Source organism: Ixodes scapularis, unplaced genomic scaffold (genome assembly GCF_016920785.2).
Source record: "Ixodes scapularis isolate PalLabHiFi unplaced genomic scaffold, ASM1692078v2 PGA_scaffold6__148_contigs__length_123643588, whole genome shotgun sequence".
NCBI classification, from domain to species: Eukaryota; Metazoa; Arthropoda; class Arachnida; order Ixodida; family Ixodidae; genus Ixodes; species Ixodes scapularis.
In genome coordinates, this window is record NW_024609881.1 from 56,429,705 (window position 1) to 56,450,355 (window position 20,651).

Consider the following 20,651-nt stretch of genomic DNA (forward strand, 5'->3'; position numbering starts at 1 on the left):
AGTGAAGTGGGAGGGCTCTACAATTCTTTATTTATGAAATTGTTTTCTTCTTCCTCATAAATATCAGTTGCGAGTCAGCGGTTGTGTGTTTTGTGTGTGTCTCAACCTCGTTCTGTTCTTTGAGCACCGTTTTTTCCTCATAGCCCAATTCCTTCCAGCAGGTTTGTGTAGGAGGCGACATGTTTTTAGTACTACTGTTGCTTAATGGTCTTGGAGCTTTCATCCTTGTCCTTCGATGGAACTCAGTGAAAGTGCACAACCTTGTTCAGTTTTTCTGGCCGATGGCAAATATCTGGTCAGTTTTTCGGTCAGTAGTACAATCCTCAAGATAATTAAAACTCACCTGCTTTTATTTCCAAGAACTATAGGGAAATGTTTACTGAACAAAAAATTTAGTTTAATGCATGGCTAGATGCTACAAAGTATAAGGAATACAATTATGGAAGTGCTTTTGAGATGGAACCATTATTAGTGATTTTAAAGCACATTGAAGGTCACTGTCCAACCTGTGGCAACTAAGTAATGAAACAATAGATCAGCTGAGAAATTTCCTAGGCTTGTACAAAATCTACTGTACATTCTATGCCTCATATTTAGCAACATACTTGAAAAGTTATATTTCTATTTGCCCGAGATGCTGAGATATCCCTCCCACAAATCTGCAAGGAGCCCAAAATTTGTGCTTTGAGAAATAGCATTAACTTCAAGGCAAATTCTACCTGCATAGATATTAAAAATTGATCATGTTTTTGGCATCCGACCCATGTCCCCCCTGAGATATTATATTTGGCTATAATATTGGCCGTGTCCCAAAATTTACTTGATCTTATTCCAGGTTAGTGGTTTTGTACTGTTGCTTTTGAAAACCTTCCAGCGTCGCTCCCGTGACACGAAGTAACCCGCATCCATTTAGGTGAGATTTGGAACACAGCCATTATATTTTGGCATCAAAAGCCTATGTCCCCCTTAACCGTTTTTAGTTTTGGGAAACTTCTGACCAACTGCCTAATTGTTGTCTTCAAAATTACATTTCTTACTACAAGTTTCTAGCCGCAAAAAAATAAGAGCAAAATTTAAAAAAAAGCTTAGTGCTGCCATTTGTTGGCAGAGCCTTGAACTAATCCACAAGTGAGCGTGGTTCGTCCAAAACGGCCGACTGCGTAAATTGGGGAAATTATACGCTCGTCCTGAACGGTTTGGGGCGGCTCGTCCAAGCCGTTTAAGGGATTAATGCATGTGAAGACATACTTCATTGACCAAGCCTATGGAAAGGAGACTGGAGTCTAGGAGTTTGAATCGATTTTAATGTGCTGGTATCTCGGAATCTGTTCTTGTTTTGGCAGTATAAAGCCTAGGCATATGCTGCACTCCAGACAGTGTATGGAGCACAGCATCTTCCCTGTGTATGGCATCAGCAGCTGATATGTGGGCCTCATCATGTGGTCGCATCCTGGCTACAAGGGGGTGAACCCCTGCAATTTTTTAAAGTCTTTTCCGAGACTGTGTGTCAGTGTGGATAAAAAGATGCCTTGTTAAAACTCTGAGGGGTACTTGGCGGAAGTGGCCGAGTAGTTTCGTAGCCTCTTCAAATGGACTTGGAAATGATTTGGGTATGCTGTCAATGTGACTCGTGTATTGAAACGTGTCAGGACCACTTCCAATGCACAATTTGAAAAAAAAACGAGGACTATTTGACAGCCTTGCCAGCATTTTGGTGTTTACTGCGAGCTGTGGGGCACTGTGCGGTGTCTCCAAGGATTCCTTGCCTCCACCTTGAGCGCTGCTTCATTTAAAGTGTGCCACATCCGCGTTGTCGATAATGAAGAGCAGCTTATTAATTGCATCTCTTTGGACGTAGCGGTAAATTTTTTCCCATCTAATTTAAAAGAAGCACACCGCACTCAGCTACCCGAGAACTTTATTCTGGGTGTTACCGAGCCCAAGAGTCGTAGCTCATTAAAAAGACCGGCTCGGACGCAAATGCCAACTAGTCATCTTTATTTGTACGTCCGTACGGAAACTATAGAGGGACCCCGATGCCTTTAGTGGTGCTGGTGCTCGGGCTGGGGCTTCCCGTATTTCTTCTCCCAGTTTGCTATGTACTCCTTCTTGCGCTCCTCTCGCCGGGCAAAGTACTCGGGGTACTGTGCCTTCTCCAGGGGATGCCAGTAGTCCAGCACCTGCGGGGAGAAAGAGTCCCTCCCGCCACTGGGCCCGGAGCAGTGGGGGTCGACACCCCATGTGGGAACAAAGGGAGATCCCTTCGGCTCCATTCCCTCTCAAAACGGAATGGATGAGCGACGGACAAGACCATTCCCTAGACAAGGAAAATCCTAGAAACGGATTTTCCTTGTCTACATGTTTGAAATCATCCAGTAATGCGCCCCCAGGGAGGCCACATCTGCCTGGAGTTTGCTTTGCCTGCGCACACATCTACCAGTTACTGCCAAGTCAAGGACATTGTCCCCGATTAACCAGCTATGTTGTAAGGTGGGGTGGCATCTGAGGGACCAACTGGATGCTATCGGCCAGCACGGTTGTTGCAGCACCAAACACAAAACCGCAGGACCTCTGGCATGTTCGTTTGCTGCACGATGGCAATGATAACTCTCTGAGACTGCATCATTCGCACGATGGTTAGATTAAATGGCACTTGCCCAGTCAGGGGACGCGACATTTCTGCCGTAAGCCACACCTCCCGGCCCATGTGGAGCTGCAAAAAAAAATTAATCGTGATGCATACATTGCTGCACAAACAATTACTAAAGTGTGTATGGGAAAACTGACAACCATGCAGTATTAGGTGATCAATCCTCCTGAGCTTCCACGACGTGTGGCCTACATCGAACTGCCAGTATGGCAACGCAATGGCTGGCAATAATCTTTTGGCCAGTAGCCAGACAGTGGCCAGCTATTGGCCGATAAGTGGCCTGCCATTGGCCATCAGCCGAACATTCGTTGATGAAAGGCCACTCTTTGGCCATTGGCCAAAAGACAATCGTGAGCCATTGGCAAATGCTCGACCAAAATTTGTGCTGCTAGGGAAAGGTTTTTGTGTACTCGACTACTCAATGAAAAGCTTTCTGTCTCGCCTTGCGGGGGTGCAAAGCGAGACAGAAAAAACTTTTCGTTGAGTAGTAGAGTCCCTCCCCCTTACCCTTGATGCCCCATTTTCAACTCTGACGCGCGTTTTACATTCAGCGGTTCTGCAGCCAAAATCACTACCGCTAGCAGCGCTGCGGCACAAATTGCAAGAGAACAAGCATATTTGCACAGACCAGAAAGGATAAAGCAGTACTTATTGAAAATCTGACAACATTACGTGGCCTTCAGTTTATTTTGATTGTCCATGCACAGGTTTCATTTCACATGCGTCATCCGTGAGCATTTTCAGCCACTGCAATGCCCAACATTGCATGCAGCCTGGCACCCTGGGTCATAGCCTCCTGTATACTCTGTGCCTGTCAAATCTCTCCCGGAGGGACGTCGTCTTTCCTACTCTCTTGTATGTTCCTCCTCTCTCTCTTTGCTTTGCCCAACACAAGAGGGCGCTGCCAAGTGAGGACCCAGCCGCCGAAGCAACACACCTTTCGGCGCTATGAATTCAAAGCTGCAGAGGAACTTTCGCAACGTTTCTCTTGTTCTTACAACACTTTACTTGTGCAGTTGAGTCGTTTCCTAGTTGGGCTTACGTTCACGAGCCCTTAATGCTCGTTCACCGCTTCTTGTAAGGTAAGCTTATGCAACACCTTCAAAATATTTGCAATTTCAGCAGCAGCGCCCACGTGAGAATCGCATTGTGATGACGCATTTAACCCTGATGCGCTATTACGGAAGTTCCAGTGCTCTCTTATTTCTAGATTTTTTGTTGATAGTAAAAAAAGGGTGCTAGAAGCTTGCTAGACTTCTCAGCACCTCGCAAGATTCAGGCATTCATAAGCGAAAGCAGCACAGAGGCTAATCAAGTAAATTTTGCCTTCCTGAATGAAGACTGACAAAAACGATGTGTACAAGGCATTTGCCAAGAAGCCACTGTCTCGCAAATATGGAAAACTGTAGGAAAAAACGTGAACTGAATACATCCTTACCCATGCAACTGGCATGTAAAATAAACCCTGTATTGTATACCTTTACCATCCATTTTCTCCTCAAATCGTATTGATCCCCAAGATGTTTCCTACACTTGTGTATAGAATATACTCTGAAATGTAATCTATTACCTCTTGCCTTCCCATTTGCAAAAAGCCTTCAAATACGTTGGAACTTGATAAGCCTCGTCATTTGAGGACATAAAGAGTGGCAATAAAAAAAACTTGCTCCCTATAAGCTGTCATCTGGCTGGATGAAACAAATATTTTAAACCTCTAACGAGGTTGTGTTATTTGATAATTTCAATATTGCAGCTAAAACAATCAAATACACAAATAAAAAAAAAATCTTTTGGGCCCACTTCAGACGGAGCAACTTGACGTCGCAACACCAGCAACATGGGCCGCCCGCATTCACACGCAGCAACCGAATTGCTACGACTAGTCATCATCATCATTCAATTTGATTTTTCGTGCACTATTTAGACGCACAGCTATGCACTAAAACATGTTTTTACATCTTTAAATGGTGTTGAGAATACTAACTCATCTTTCTTAAAAGGTTTATTTCAAAAAACGATCCATTTCAAACCAGAACTAAGTCTATAGCTGTCATCATCACCACCACAGGGGTGTCACGTGAAAATATTGCGTCCCTGATTGGCTGCTGCCGCTTCAAATGTCTCCGAGTTGTTCAAGTTGCTCGTCCATTTCGAGCCGGACCCGATCTCAACAATTCGTGTCGATCTAGGGAAAGCTAGGGAACAACCCGCCAGCAACCTCAAAATTGCGGGAAAAGTTGCCCCGTCTGAAGCGGGCCTTATGCTCAGCTGTTGATTTTTTTATCTATTATATACTGCCACACTGCTCACGGAAATACTGTGCTTTGTCATTTAATACTATATTTCACGTGGCACCCTTCAGTATTTTCCAAATGTGGTATCTGTAATGACATTGTGATGTTAGGTGGTGTGAAAACTGTCCAGGCTGTCCAAATCAAAGCTATTCCGGTTCCGCTTGCCTTTGCGGCGTCGCTCGCAGCAATGCCAGCAAGAGGAAGTGAAACGACGAAAAGTGCAATTGTACATTATAGGGTTCGCTTCTTAAAACGCTTTCAGCCAACGATGCTGTAAAGTTACTAGCGTAGGTAAAACTCAAAAACAAAAATGAAAGACGTTTACAATCCCCTGTAACGCCGAATTAGAGTGCAGCTCTTGAGGAGGAGGAGGGAAGGGTACTGAGGGGAGAAGGTGGAAAGTCCCTCACTACTAACATGGATGTGGATCGACGTGTGCTTAACGCAAGTCGCAGAAAGTGCACATCTTTGGTGAGAGCGTTGCGTGTAAATTTGGCAGGAATTTAGCGGGACAATTTTTTCCCCTAACTTTAGCAGGGAATTTTTTCCACTAGATTGAGCGGGGAAAGTTTTTTCGGTAAATTTAGCTGGGAAATGTTTTCCGCTAAATTTACGGAAAAATTTTTCCGCTAGCGGGGAAATTTTTTCCGCTAGCGGGGGTTTTAGCGTCATCGTCATCAATGACATCATCAGTGACTATAACGTCATCGTCGTCGCGCAATTACGCCGACGGCGAAGCCGCTTAAGCCGGAAATGGGCGCCTAAGAGCTGCGCTCTAAAAACACAAAATATACCCGGCAAGAGGTTAGATCATTCAGTCGCACCTTTCAAACGCCTCTGGACCTATCGTGTCGGCTGCTACGAATCCTCACATGGTGGCGCCCCCAAATGGCGTTACGCAGAGCCGTATATGGGGAGAGTTTAATCAGTCTATGATCTCGCCGCCGTAACGCTCTCCTCCCAAGTGAGCCAATCAGCACGCGGTGTAGAGCGAGAGGCATGAGTGTGATCTCCCGGCTGCTCCCACCTGAGTGGGGAGGGCCGCCATCTTCTATCATTCTCCTGGCGGAATGCGTGGGATCGGCATCTAGATCTCGATTATTGCCTTTTATATCGCTGGCTCTGGCAAGAAAATGACATTCTGTTATTTCTCGGTGGGTTAAAAAGCTAATAAATGAAGATTTTTCGCCGTATGGGCACAAACTTTTATTCAGGCGAAAAAGAAGTCGGCCCGTAGCAGACGACGCGTAGCCTCAGCAGTGCTCTTCTCCGACAGCGTTGCTAAAAAATGGCGGTCGTCTCCTCTCTGCTCCCTTCTTTCTCTCTCGCTCCTTCGGCGCTCTCCTCTCTTTCATTTACTTTTCTCCTCTCCGGCGCCTTCGTCGCCACACCCATTGGCCAAACTCTCCCAATATACGGCTCTGGCGTTGCGGCGACGGAGTGCAACTGCTTTGACGGTCAGCCCCCATTGTATTCGGCGCATTCTGCCAGGCACAGAGTATAGACCGTTCCACTAAGAGCGGAAAGAGAAAAAATGCCCTCTCCCTCTCACCGCGCGCGTCGTTTGCTCCGCTGAGTGGGCTGTGCCTAACATCCTGCTGGTGTTCAAACTCTGTTTAAAATTGTGTCATTTTGGAAATTTAAAGCGCAGATGCACGGATTTTGATATGCAAGTTATTGTGTAAAGCTATGCTCGATAAAAAGACTAACCGAGTCTAATTGCAACGTTTCCTGCGTGCGAATAAAATAAAGGGAAAAACTGTGTCAGAGTGGCCAGTCGCTCCGGCGAAAAGTAAATCCGGTTGCTGTAGCTATTTTACTATACGAAGTTTGTACTGCTGTAGGTCTTTAGCGACAATAAGTGGAAGTCTGGAATAATAAGTAATAACGTGCTCTCCTGGCGCAATAGATGCAGTGGTTGAGGTGCCGGCTGACTCCACTGCTATTGAAGCAACGGAACAAAGATACTGAAATAAAACAGCAAAGCGCTAAAGGCTGATTTTGGAGTAGCCATAAATATTCTAACAATGTGAACCACTCCATAACGCCAGCCACGAGCGAGAGTTTGATGACCGGTACAGCCCGCCGGTACAGCTATGGTGCCTGGATCGCGTCTTCGACTGGTGTGTTTAGCGTTCTATCCCGCCCATACATCAAAAGTGGTCCCAATGTGGCAACAAATGACGCGAGTGTCATGCTGTTGCCTGTCGCGATCCTGGCGGTTGGCCGTAGAAATGCTGGCGAAAAGCACGAGCGAACGCGAGTGTCGCTTTCGTCACGGCGTCCCTTTAGGCGTCCCAACTTCCGGATGCTCCAGCTTCCGTGAACTGTCACAGTGGAAAGCGACCTGCAGCAGAACAGGCGTCTGCCACTTTTACCACAACTATTGGGGCGCCGCCAGGGTCGCAACAGGCGACAGCATGACACTTCTATGACGTCATCAGGCGGAAATCGAGGGACCACTTTTTTGAACCCGGTAAACACACCAGTCGGAGACGCGTTCCAGGCACCATAGTACAGCCAAAGATGGAGAACAGCAACCTCCTGGTTTGTCGTCTGCTAGCATAGTCGGGCGCCTGCCCTCTCTCTCTTTTCTTACCCGCCGAACTTCCCGGATGTATGGAGAGGGCGCTGCGGTCTAACAAAATGGCGCCGCCCTGAGAGTGCTTAATGGAATGGTCTGTAGAGGAGTATGCCAAGGTAAAGCCGTTTCTGAGTCCGATATCATCGAGTGATTCACTCGGTAGTCTGCGTTTGGCCACTCGCGGACAGGGTAAACCAGAATGCAACGCAGGCAGCAGGTGACTACACCGGGCCAAGCAGCAGCAAGGGCTCACGGTGATAGAGTTGAGGGTGCGCTTTCTCGAACAGCTCCTCTTCGCCTTGGTCCAGCAGCTCCTTGGCGATCCGCATATCCTTGATGTGGCGGTAGTTCTCGAACCTCTCCCGTAGCTCGACCGCCTGGATCCTGTAGTCGTCTCTGCAAGCAAGAGGCCATCCGCCTCAGTACCCCTGTCGCGTCCTCTAGAGTCCTTCACGGAGGATGCTGTACCTTTCGACACACCATGCTTCCAGGTTTCTTAGGGCCCTTTTGTACAGGCTGCACACCTGGAATTTGTGCGAAACGACTCGAGTGACCAAATGAGCCATGCGAATACCCTTACCGCCCTAAAATTCCCCCAAAACCGGCCAAAAGACCGTCTGAAATCGCGGTACTAGAGGTGCTGGCTAGGCTTGCACGATTCCTCTTAGAATCAGCTTCAAATCGTGGTTACGTCGTGGCGCTTTCGTACGGCTGCTTTTTAAAAGATTTAATTCTCGCCACCGATACTGGTGGTATTGGTGGCATGAATTAAGCCAAATATAAATTTGTATTTTCAGTTATGTGTAGCCGTTTCTGGGTGGTAGCAGAGCGCAGAGCCGTGTGGTTGGTGTGGTGGTATAAGACACCCCAGGTGGCGCAAGCTATTAAGCCCATTTATACCCATTTACGAATGCATGCAAATCACCTTGATGCAAATCATATGTGCAAATCCGAAATCGCGACATAACACAGTTTTCCAAATCAACCAGCAAAATTTGAGTGAGAGGGCAGCCAAGCTGGTGAACTTACAATTACCATCTTGATGAATTACCCGAGGCTAGGCCGATCTTCGCAGAAAGAACAGGAAAACAGCAGCCATCTCTTCTCATGTGGAGTCTTCTCAGCGTTGGTTGAGTCTTCTCGACCTCTCCTTTTTCAACAGACAGGTACTGTTCTAATATACCTTGTAGGTGAGATTATAAAAGTATTGACTCGTTGAGGCGATAGCGACCGCCACCGAACTGCCTGAACTTACGAAGCTCAGTCGGCGGTTTCCGCGACGATCAGAGGATCACATTTCGGCTCGGGACGTTTCGGATCGGACTTGTCAGCGCGAGGTCATTTTGGCACGCGGTCCTTTCGCATTTCGTATTGAGTAAATGGTCGCTTCTAAATCTCTGCGCGGATAAAAGTTCGATCGGCCGATCCGCATCCTTTGTGTCCGCATCCGAACCGCATCCGCAAAATTAATGAAGCGAAAAGCCTCTGGATGCGGCGGATGGGTTAACGCGTCCCCCCCCCCCCCCCCCCCCCCCTTCCGTTTTTCGCTAAAACGTCGATTCGCTCAGATATGGACCCCCCATAGTGACCTGTTTGATCGTATTTCGTATTATAAGCGACCACCCTTCCAGACACACTTCAAGCGATCCACATAAGCATTGTTCGGATTTCTGAGGTGTACAGCAGGATGCAATGATGCCCTTGACATGAGGGCTACACTGAATGGCCTTGAGAAGATGCTGAAAACTGGCCTCATTGCATCGTCCAACCAGAGCAACGTGGCCAGCTCGAGCTCATACCAGACCGGCACTCTGGTCGGCAGCAATTCAGCGAAGGCAACCACCAGCTTCCCACTGATAGCTGAAGAGAAACTTCGGGAACTCTGCCTGTCCCCAAGGCCCCAGCAGCCAGGCCCTGGAGCTGCAAACATTGGCATGGTGGGAGGCTTTATAGCAAGAGCTATTTCGTAAAAGATCAACTGTGACAGCTGCATTGCTCTTGTCCTAAAGCCAAAGTCCAGTGCACCTGTAGATGGTTTAATCGCCTATCGAGATAGAGGAGGACTGTGCTACACCACATCTGAGCTCATCACTGCCCTGACAGCACTGCAGCTCAGAAAGAACATTGTGAAGCATCTGCAGACAAGTGTGGAATGTGCTCTACAAGTCAGGATGGACCTGCCCATTTTGACGTGCAGAAGTGGCAACAGACAACACCAGCAGCTCTTCTTGGAACTGTTCTGCATGAAGTTTGTGAAGCCCCTTCTCACAAACTATGCAGCTGACATGACGCACAAGAACTGTCGCAAAACTATACGGCGCGAAGCTCTTGTCAAGGAAGTTCGTGGAACTTACCTAATTTGTGGTCAATAATCACTTCTCAAAATTTCGTTTGCACTAATACGCTGTTTTTTATTTAGGCAACTGTGATTGAAATTCAGCCACCGCGTTAGGGCGGTTCATTTCAAAATGCTGTTATTAAGTGCAGCTTAAACGGCATCGCCAAAAAATTTTCGATCAGAGCTTTTTTAATTCACTTCCCAACTTACCATATTCAGTTGCCTCACGTACAGTGTTACTTTTAATCGCGATTTGCACCTTAAGTTACTTACATCTGATGTTTTATTCGTGTACACGAGGCTCTGGCCGCGCGAAAGGCTCGCTGGGGATCAGGGTGCCTTCATACACTTTCGCCACGTCTGTCTTAGGGTGGCGGCATCTCGGCCATTTTTATGCCCAGAATGCACGCGCTTCGATCTCATTCGGAGCGAGCGCTTAGCCCTGCCCGGTGCTTTGGCGCCATTTTAAGGACCATTTGGATAGGATTGGTGAGCCGCCTGGTGTGGCAGCTTGGATTCGCGCGTGGCAATGAAGACTGCTGGCCACCCTGGTCAAGAGCGGGATACAACCCAAAAAATAAGCAAAAAGAAAGCTTTTTTTTTTCCTTTATTACGTCTGTTTTAAGTAAACACTATTTTCAAGACGTGAAAATAAAAAAAAAAAAAAAAAAAAAAACGGATGAATAATGTCTTTATTTAAGTGAAACAATAAAAAAAAAATAAAAAAAGTGTCTAGCGTTACGTCAAACGGAACCTGAAATAAAAATGAAATGACAAAACAGGAAATTAAAAAAAAAAAAAAGAATGCTGAGCTTGATGTCTTTGCCGGGAATGCTTTCTGAACACTCGCGGACGTTCAACCCAAGTATTAAGAGAAATAGAAGGGTAATGTAATATGATGTGTGCTGTTTAGAGCAGCAAGGCTTTCAGCAGACTTGTCGAAAACTGGCGCAATCTCCACGTACCACTCGGGTTGCTACGCGTGCTAGCTTTGACAGTGTTTTGTTTCAGATTGTCTGAAATAAAGAACTGTTTGAGAGAGCTGCCCGGGGTGTGACAATGACAGTAGACCCTCTGCCCTTAGCCATATCAACTTTGCTCTCAGCACGAGCCAGCAAGGGCTGCAAGCTGGCGTAACAAATGCAGCAAAAAAGGGGGAGGGGAGATTCGGTGGTTTGGTTTCCATTTGGTTAATGTTACGTCACGTTTCCTTTCAGTGCTGCAAACAGCGAGAAGTGTTTTTAGATCGGAAAAAGAAATCGCAATAAATTGTCTCAAAAGTAAAAATCATAAAAGAAAGAAAGATATGTATGCGACGGGCACCGAGTCCTCCCGGCTTCAGCAGCCTCCATATGCGAGGAACACGTCTCAGCCCCCTCGACAAACCTGGAGGCACGAATGTGGCTCATTCACATGGCGCGATTTTGCTTGCGACTTTGCAGCTGCAATATTGAGCACGTCGGCTTCCACCGCGCTTCTTTGGCCTCATGAGTGTTGTCGCAACTGTGAAATCGCAAGTAAAATCGCACCATGTGAATCCTGTGGTTTAAGTGAGCCTGCCTGTTCCATTAATTTGCTTTTTATAGTCTCGCAGCAACACTAAGATGCTTGCTCCAAACATTTGTTAATAACATCAAATGCAGCCCTACAATCAAAGTGCTTGTAGCATTTGCCATTGGCTTCCCGCATCTTCTGCGACTTAGGATTGGTGTTGGACGGGGTGGGGTGGCAAGACACCGGGATTCAACCTCCGCAACTTGATGCTTTTCTTGCAGTCTACTCGCTTGAACTAAAGACTGCAGATTTTGCTTCGGTTGTTTGGAATGGATGGTTGTTTCCCTTGGCCTAGCTGACACCTTTCTGTAAGCAAGCAGTGACAGCATGTAAACAAAATACTAGAAGCGTGCACACTACCACGCATGTTTGTTTATTATTGTATTTGCTTTTATTTCTTCATAATATTGGGCCTTAAAACAGACCTCGCATTACATTCAGAATTGAGCTCAGCCACGTGGCACATGGTTTGGGGGAAAGCCATCCCTTCAACTGAATGCATGAGATTGGGTGTGAAAAGAAAGGGGTGTGAGGAGGAAAGTTAGTAGTCATTTCACCACATGAAGGGAGGAACTGAGAATGTAGAAAACATTCTTCGTCACTTTCTCATGTGCGACTTGTTTTAGGACGGTGCTCTTAAATCTTGGAGCGATTTGTATTTACTCTAATTTTCTTGGAACTGATCACATCTCTACCATGCTAGCAATGTGACAAAAAAAAAAAAGCATGTTGTCATGAAACGTAAGGTATTCTTTTGAACTGTTGATGTCAGGTGGCTCCAGCTAGTACCCATTAATAGAGACACAGGCATTGTGTTTTCTCACCCATTCATCATTGTAATCCCCCATTGGCAAAACATCTGGATGTGTCCAATATGTGCCTTCCTTATACGCTCCGTGCGGGAACTATAGGGGGCGCTTTGAAAAACGCGCGCGGCGCCGCTAGCGGAGGAGCTGGCGTTCGACAGTGAGGCGCGTTCAGCAGCCTGCGGCGCCTTTTCGCATGCCAAGCTGTGGCGGCGTAAGCGCGCACGGACGAAACTTTTGCTTTTTGAGCCGATACGCTGAGGGTGACATTGCACGAGTGCTGGGGCAGTAGGGCATTTAGCTGTTCTCCACTTCTTATATATTGAGTTTGAGTTGTTACTAGGGGTAATTTCTCTAGTTGCGGCCGAAAAAGGAGTTGGAGAAATTTTCTGAAAAGCAAGACGGCCGCTACCATAAATTGCTCTGAGTGGGAAATTTATTTCGCTCGTCGCTGTAAACGTAGGACTGCTGGAACAATGATATTTTGAGGCGAGTGAGATGTTCACTAAGTTTGTGCACGAAGTGTGCCAAGTTTCATTAAGACAGCAGGTGTGAAAGTTATGTTTCTAACGAGTAAAGAAATAAAGCAGTAGGGGATATCCAATATTGGACCCAAAATGTTCTGTTATAGCTGGCTGTGCAAAGCGGAGATTTGGGCACACAGGTGCTTGGACCTGACAGGAACGTGACACAGCACTTTTATACCAAAAAGAGGTGGCATAGGGAAACCAGGTGGAAATTTGATTTGGGCGGGATAACTCAATGGGAACCGGTTTTGACCGTGAAAGGGCTGTCAAGAGAATACTACTGGGCGTGGGAGGTGGAGATTTTACAGGTCGGAAGGAACTAGTGGACTGTACTTGCAATTGAAACAACTTTACGAAAAGTGGTTCCAAAGCCGAGAAAACAAAGTTGTTGGCCAATACACGGTTTGGCCATCAAGGGCCTTTGTGGTCGGCTGTTCTGTAATAACCTGTTGTTCGAGGTGCTGATTTTCGGCGCACAGGTACTTTGACATGACCGTAACTTGACACAACACTTATTATACCACAAAAAGGTAGCATAGCGAAACCAAGTGGAAATTTAGTTTGGGCGGCGCGTAACTAAATGGGAACCAGTTTTGCCCGTCAAAGGCTGTTAAGATAATACCACTCATCGTGGGAGGTGCACACTTTACAGGTAGGAAGGGACCAGTGGACGGTATACAGTTCGAACAACTTTGTGATAGGTGGCTCTAAAGCCGAGAAAAAAAAAATTGTCTACAGAACTCGGGGTGTCAGCGTTTCCACATCTAAATGGAGCCTGATGAAAAAAGAAAGCACACCACATAAACTTCCATACTCAATCGTCGATTCTCCAGTGATTCCGAGTTTCATTGTTGTTTTCTTTAGATTCATATTTGTCACTTTTGTTTTTACCGTTCGAATCTTTCTTCATGAAGTACAGATTGCGTGCCATACTTGTCCGGAAATATCATCGACACGTACGATGGGGACGAAACTTCTTTGGAGGGCATTCGTCCAACGAAATTGACACTCCATACCCGCGTGTGTGGGATGGCATTTCAGATCGTCCCATCGGCGCTAACACATGTAGGCGTTACTGATACGAAAACAAACGCAGAGCGCAAAGCGGCAGTGTAGAATATGTCAGTCGTGCCGACAGAGTAGCAGACATATTCGGGAGACCAAATGTTTCGCGTCGTACGGCACGGGTCCATCATTGCCGCTGTCCCGCCAAACATCGGCGAGGTGAAAAACTGTGAAACTTTGTTCCCACGAGATACGACGCATAACTATTGAAGCACTTCATGCTGTGAACCCAGCGCAACTGCACAGCTCCGACTTCAATGCGGACCAACGTACGCAGCGTGGTTTCGGTTTCGTTTTCTCTGGGGTTCTCACTGCCTACCTTCGGTACCTGCCGCGCGGCGGCGCGCCAGTCGCGTCGCACGGAGTGTATAGTGCCTGGTTAGCCTGATGTGCTTGGTGGCTGTGCTCGCTTTGTTCTTAATGTCTGTAATTGGTCTTTGCATTTGGTCCTAGGCATCTCAAGGGGTCCTCTGCCTCTTTCATGATCTGGTGATCTGTCTTACAAACCTGGCCACAGACGGCACTTCATATGGAACCGATTCAGTCCTCAAGTTTGGGTAAGTTCTTTCTTTCAACCTTTTTCATAGACAGAGGGCAGTGGCGGTGTCCACGGCGGTTGGTCACAGTCGTGAGCGGCGCTTCTCGTGCGGCTGTTCTCAGCCTCTTGGGGTCTGCGCTGGTTCAGGGGTCCTCCACCAGGGATGCGTCCTTGGTGCCCAGAGCGCAGTAGACCTTTTCGGAAAATCCCACAAGGCCTCTTGTTAATCCAAAAATGCATCGCGCGGCACGGGAAATTGTGGAACTTTTACGATGTGCGCTCGGGCCGCTTCGTGAATCCTAGAAGCGGTTCAATGTGTTTTTTTTGCCACTGCGAGTTCAGAACACAAAGAACACCAAGTGAACACGTCAGAAAGCCGATATGTAATAGAAAGTCCTATGCGTCACGCGTTGCCTTAAGAAAGCACACACTTCTGGGCCTTTAAACTCGTCAAACACAAAGTTGGGACTGAAGTTGACGGAGCGCACCGATTGGCCTGTCACAACGGTGACTTCACACCTTTTTTGCCGACATCCAATCGGCGCGCTCCTCGAACTTTCGGCTCCAACTTTGTGTTTGACGAGTTTAGTCTGACTGAGATTTTGTTTTAGGGTTTTTGTAGCAAGAACAGTGTTTCTTAATTTATATGTTTTGTGAACATATTCTAAACTAATCACCAGTTGCAATATTTTGTAAAATTTGGATTGATTATATTATTCTTGTGCTGTGAGTAAAAGGTAAAAGGTATAAAACCATAAAAGGGGTCGCAGGTCAGTATTTCACATGACCTTTATCCGAGCAAAAGAAAAAGCTCCAAGAACACACAAATACCAGCACTGATTTTTTGAACGAATACAATATTTTGAAGAACCTGTCTTCAAAGGGACACTGAACTCTCCAAAATATTTTTAAGTTCCTGGATTGGGCATGCATGTCACAAAATAAAGAGTCTGCAATCAATTTTTTTAGCATAATAATTAGGCTGTGAGGCACATCTTGAGATGGGAGAGAAACCGAAATGAACACCTGTATAGATAAATTTTATCCAAAGTAGAAGTTAGTTTCGGTTTCGTTCCTGAATTAAAACGTGCCTCTCAGTGTAAATATTATGCTAAACACCATTTTTGTTTTCAGTATAAAGAGGTAACCTACGTGCACACTCTAGCTTCCTCGTAAAAGGGTAAATAATTTGCGTCGCTCAGTGAAGCCAGCACACTAGAAAGGGCTCAGCAACTGGTATACGAGCACGCATCTCCGACCCTCACTATAACCGCCATTTTTGAAAACAAGTGGCGCCACCTATAGGCTTTGCAAATAGCTTTTACTGAGACCGACTTTCATTAACTGGAGTTGTGCTGTCTAATTCAAATCTGTCCTATTAAAGGGATCATAAAATATATCTGCCAGATTTTAATATTTTTTTACACTCTATAAATCACAAGGACGGTGACTTCTGAGTATTAGGGCGCAATACTGCATCTGCATTTCATAAACCTGCCCCACCTTACAGCTTCTGTAGATTGGTACATTAACCATTCAGAGTGCATTGGTGTTGTGCATTGGGAAGCAAGGGAACACACATATTGCTCCATCCCAGAGTACTCATTATTGTTATAGGGAACCCTATCATTTCTAAAGTTACCTGAAAATCGTTTGCTATTGTCATGAAGAAAATATATTCATCAGGACTGTAAAGCTAGTAGTTGTCTAACAAGCATGCTCAGCATGCTCCTAAGAATGACAGCATGCACTTGAGCATGACAGCATGCACATTGCCGGCAGAGATCGTTGACACACTTAAAACCAGTTTTCTTTGGGTAATCTGGAATTCACAAATATCTGCCAATATTGATGAACTCTACTCATTTCATTTCCTTCAGTTACTTATGGGGGAACTATGGTATTGGTAGATCAAAACTACAGTGGTCAAGACCATTAGGCATGAATAATTACAGACAAGGGCTGGTCTGCATGGTCACAAAGTCAAAAGCACACAAGGTGGTACATTATTAATTTGAAATGTGCTACCAACACAAGTGTATAGCATTTATGGGATAAAATAAGTGCTTAAAAAGGCTGGTTCATGCTAACAAAAGTTAATGGAATCAATTCTTTTTCAGTGCTTCCCTGAACTGATATAAAAAGGCTACAAAATATTAAACCAATCAGCTGCAACATAGTGGCTATCTTGGTTGGGCTTCTTTTATTTGTCCTAAAACACGCAAGTCTTTTCTTTTAGATGATGGAGCCACAGTGTTTGGGAAGACCAGCTGCCCACTGAAAGCCTCCGAGGACATCATGTTCAGGTGCTGTTTCTGCACCCATGTCACCACAGATCAGCGTGGAATAGTAGGCCACTTGGTTGGCCACGGTGATGAACAGTTCAAGTTCCAGCGTCTTCCCATATCATCTGGCTCTAGGTTCAGATTGTGCAGCCATAGTCGGAAGCATACAGGTAACAAGTTGTTTAGGTGCAAGCAATGTCCTAAAGTCTTTGCTCAGAATAGGGATCTAATTCTCCACCGTCAAACACACACACGCGAAAAGCGATTCAGTTGCAAGCTGTGCCCGCAAGCTTTTGCTCAAAATATTGACTTGACCCGCCATAATCGAACACACACTGGTGAAAAACCATATAGATGCAAGCATTGCCCTCAAGCCTTCAATCAGAATTCCCATCTGACTGTCCATAACCGAATTCACAGTGGCGAAAAACCTTATAAATGCAAGTTGTGCCCCCGAGCTTTTACTACGAATAGCGCTCTGGTCATTCACAATCGATGGCACACGGGGGATTTTCCTTTCAGGTGCCATCTATGCCCTCGAGTATTTGTTCAGAATGGGAATCTGATCCATCATTATAAAACACACAGGCGAAAAGCCACGCAAGCACGAGCAATACACCAAAGCCTTTGCTCAGAATTCCCATCTGACCTGCCAGAATCAAACACACTAGTAACAAACCTGATAAGGTTTAGCTTGCCTTCAGGCCTTTGCTTGGAATAGCACTCAGATCGTCCACAGTTGAATGCACACTACTATAAAACTTTTCCAGTGCAAGCTGCGTTCCCAAGCCTTTGCTCAGAAGGACAGTCTGATCCACTCTATTCAGATGCACACAGGTTAAAAACAAATTTTTCCAGTGCAAGCTGTGTTCCCAAGCCTTTGCTCAGAAGGACAGTTTGGTCCACTCTAATCACGTCCACACAAGCTAAAAACTTTGTAAGTCTGAGCTGTGCCCCTAAACCTTAACTCAGCTTGCACTGCTGACCACCATCACATTTGAACACAGATGGGAAAAAAGCTTTACAGGTGCAAGCCATATACCGAAGTCTTCACTCTGTTGGCGAGCCTGACCAACCATATTTAGATGAACAGTTGGAAATAGTTATTAGAGCAAAAAATGGTCTGGAAGTTTTGCTTGGAAGAGCATTCAATCTAACCTTCCAGAATCAGATGTGCACATGCGGAAAGCTTTTTTGGGTCACCCAAAAGTTTAGCCAGCAGTGTTTTATAACGAGTGTAGTCATTTAGTTTTCACAGAATTGCTCGCTATTTCGGTTGAAATATGTAAGCGTTTATCAATTTCACATATATAAATATTCTAAGCAATGGCTATGAATGCTATAACCTTTGCTCGGAGTAATGGTCTAGCTCGTTACACTCGCATGTATATGCGTGATAAAGCTTACAAATGCCAGCAGTGTCCCAGGAAATTTTCGAACTGGTCTTGCCTCAACAAGCAAGTGCTAACACATGGAGTGATGTACCTAGGGTGTTTGGATTAATACGCTGGCACCTTTCAAGCATTTTGACTGCACTCACCATTGCTGTTCAGGTTCTTCTCACTGCCGCATTGGCGACTTAGGATATCCTGATAGAATCGCGTGGTGGTATCGCCCGTCTACCAAGGCGGGAGGCCATAGCCTTTCCACTTTCTTCCCCACTTTTTTGCTTTTTAGTTTTTCATTCACATGAGTTCACATGATGTTAAAAAATGCATTTGCTTTCAACCTTTGTTAGGCTAACATCTGTAACGAAATTGTCTGTTTCCCAAAGTAACAGGAGCAGTGCATAATAGAAACGACTTGCTGAGTGCTTTATTGCTTACTCATCCCAGCTGCACAGGATAAGTAGAGGTGCAGGATTTGTTTTTGGTGCTTTATTTTTGATTAAATAGTATGAATCTATGTATAATACTGAGTTCAGTGTTGTGTATTCATGTGCTTACATGTTCTGTGATGTATTCTTGTTAATTTTACTTTAAGAAGCAATTTTACTTTGGGAAGCATGTGTCAGAATAAATTGAATTTTGATATCAAAGGCTGTGGCTGTCTTTTTCTTTACCAAACCAGTCTCACATAATTAGCCCCCCTCGGTATGGCCAGTTTTGTCTTCGAGGAAAGTGGCAACTTTAGTGTGTGTATACCGTAAAATACCGCGCATCCACCCATTCCACATTAGGCGCCCATTACCAAATTTGTAAGATCTGAGAAAATATGCACCGTATATTTATATGTAAAATTGATGACCAGACAAGCGCCCATCTCCCATTTTTTTGTGATTATCTCCAAAGTTTGAGTGGGCGCTTGCCCGGCCTTTTACTAGACTGGGAGGAAATGGAGCTTTCAAAATATACCAGTAATGTCCCAGATCATTCACTCCAAGTTCCAGATTGATTCACCGTATGCAGGTGGTGCATGCAGAGTGTGAGTAATGTTGCCATAGCACACAAGTCTTGATGGAATGCCACTCTTTGCCTCTACATGGTGTAGGGAAGTGGAGGAGGATTACAAGCCAGCAGTTGTCAATCAGCAGGTCGCTCTTAAGGGGGAATACTGGTCTTGGAGCTTTTTTTCTTATTCTGTGACCAAACTCAGTGAAACTGCATAAGCTTGTTCAGCTTTTTGCGCTGATTTCATATATCGGGTCGTTTTGTCAGTCAGAAGAATTGTCCTCAAGGTAATTAAAACTTGCCTGCCTTTGTTTGGAGGAATGTTAGGAAAAAAACTGCTCAACAAAATATCCTTTTTGACACATGGCTAGATACTAGAAAGTGTAGAGCATACAATGTTGGAAGTACTTTTAAGATAAACCCACTATTAGTGATTTCACCACACATTGAAGTTCAGTGCTCGATACATGGCTAACAAGTAATAAAAGATCAAATAAAAAAATTTCTAGAGTTTTATTAGAAAATCTGCTCTCAACGTTGTATGCTTCACATATTTAGCTACACATTTCAGGAAAGGTTATATTTCTATCTGCTCTGGATGCTGAGATATCCCTCCTGCAAATTTTTCACGAGTCCAAAAATTGTGTCTTGTGAAAACAATGTTTTAGAGTCAACCTCAACTCACATTCAGCCCGCATAGGCATTATTAGTTGATTTATAGCCCAAATATTCACCCACAAAATTAGAAGCCTGGTAAATTCAGAAGAACAACAGCCATCGCCATTTTCAAAAGAATACGGTTTTAGGACGTTTTTGGCTCCAAGGACCCATGTCCCCCCTTAAGGGGAAACACTCTTTTGAGCTTTTTAAGAGATTGAGATGAGTCACAGCAACAAAGTCTAAAGGAGAATGAACTCAGTAATGCTCTTGCCGGAGTTATGGGGTCCTTTCCGATGTTGCTCGTGTTGTTCTGCACTATGTAAAGCATTCATAAACCCACCTTCACTGGTTTGTTTCTTTGATATTGCTACAATAATGAAGCACTGTATACACACCTATGACATCATACTACCGATAAAATTCAATTTCATCCTTGCAGATATGGTGTCCTTTTACACATACAGACAGCTCAATGTAACTCGGAAGTAATACTCCCGTTTGCGGCATACGCTTACGACGCTGCAGTTCACGTTGCAAACAGCTACTTTCCCTTTTCCTTCCTTCCTTCACCCTTAAGCATAGTTTTTCCCTGCCCACTCGACGACATAACTTTCGCTCATTTATGTCGTGCAGAGTAAGTTTGTCGGCTTGCACAGCAGCACGCTAGTGCCTCACAACAATGAAAATTCCTGTTCTTCAACATTGTAGTACAAGGATTGTTGTGAGCCAATCTAATGCTGTGTGAGTCGCCTGTCCTTCCGAAAATTCACAGCAACGTGCAAAGCGCAGAGTCACGTGATATTCTCAAAGTGCTGGACTGGCCGGAATGGCTCGCAGCATCTGCTGCGATTACTCGATTGTGATCATGTGACAGGGCAAGGTAATCCTCCCGCTTTGCATCGCTTTAGTTTTGCGATCTAACGTGTTGCTGCAGAAACTGTTTGCTTAGTATATGGTTTT

At 45.3% G+C, this 20,651-nt stretch overlaps 2 protein-coding genes across 2 annotated transcripts; one reads left to right on the top strand and one right to left on the bottom strand.

The window, feature by feature from the left end:
* Window positions 1-1,981: 1,981 nt before the first annotated feature.
* LOC8043268 (NADH dehydrogenase [ubiquinone] 1 beta subcomplex subunit 9) lies at window positions 1,982-8,203 on the bottom strand. Its single transcript, XM_029994263.3, has 4 exons — window positions 7,997-8,203; window positions 7,782-7,924; window positions 2,658-2,713; window positions 1,982-2,180 (listed from the first exon to the last, which is right to left on the bottom strand). Exons 1-4 carry the CDS (start codon window positions 8,092-8,094, stop codon window positions 2,043-2,045), a joined length of 435 nt encoding a protein of 144 aa, XP_029850123.1. The 5' UTR covers window positions 8,095-8,203; the 3' UTR covers window positions 1,982-2,042.
* Window positions 8,204-8,433: 230 nt separating this feature from the next.
* LOC115331992 (zinc finger protein 239) lies at window positions 8,434-18,679 on the top strand. Its single transcript, XM_029994262.3, has 3 exons — window positions 8,434-8,694; window positions 14,272-14,375; window positions 16,596-18,679. Exons 2-3 carry the CDS (start codon window positions 14,348-14,350, stop codon window positions 17,360-17,362), a joined length of 795 nt encoding a protein of 264 aa, XP_029850122.2. The 5' UTR covers window positions 8,434-8,694; window positions 14,272-14,347; the 3' UTR covers window positions 17,363-18,679.
* The last annotated feature ends 1,972 nt before the right edge of the window (window positions 18,680-20,651 follow it).

Excerpts from the sequence above, each read along its gene's own strand:
- LOC115331992 (XM_029994262.3), top strand. The coding sequence starts at position 14,348 with ATGGAACCGATTCAGTCCTCAAGTTTGG. Across the intron at positions 14,376-16,595 it reads GATTCAGTCCTCAAGTTTGG|ATGATGGAGCCACAGTGTTT; the intron begins GTAAGTTCTTTC and ends CTTTTCTTTTAG.
- LOC8043268 (XM_029994263.3), bottom strand. The coding sequence starts at position 8,094 with ATGGCTCATTTGGTCACTCGAGTCGTTTCGCACAAATTCCAGGTGTGC. Across the intron at positions 2,714-7,781 it reads GCACCCTCAACTCTATCACC|CTCCACATGGGCCGGGAGGT; the intron begins GTGAGCCCTTGC and ends TTTTTTTTGCAG. Across the intron at positions 2,181-2,657 it reads ATGTCGCGTCCCCTGACTGG|GTGCTGGACTACTGGCATCC; the intron begins GCAAGTGCCATT and ends TTCTCCCCGCAG.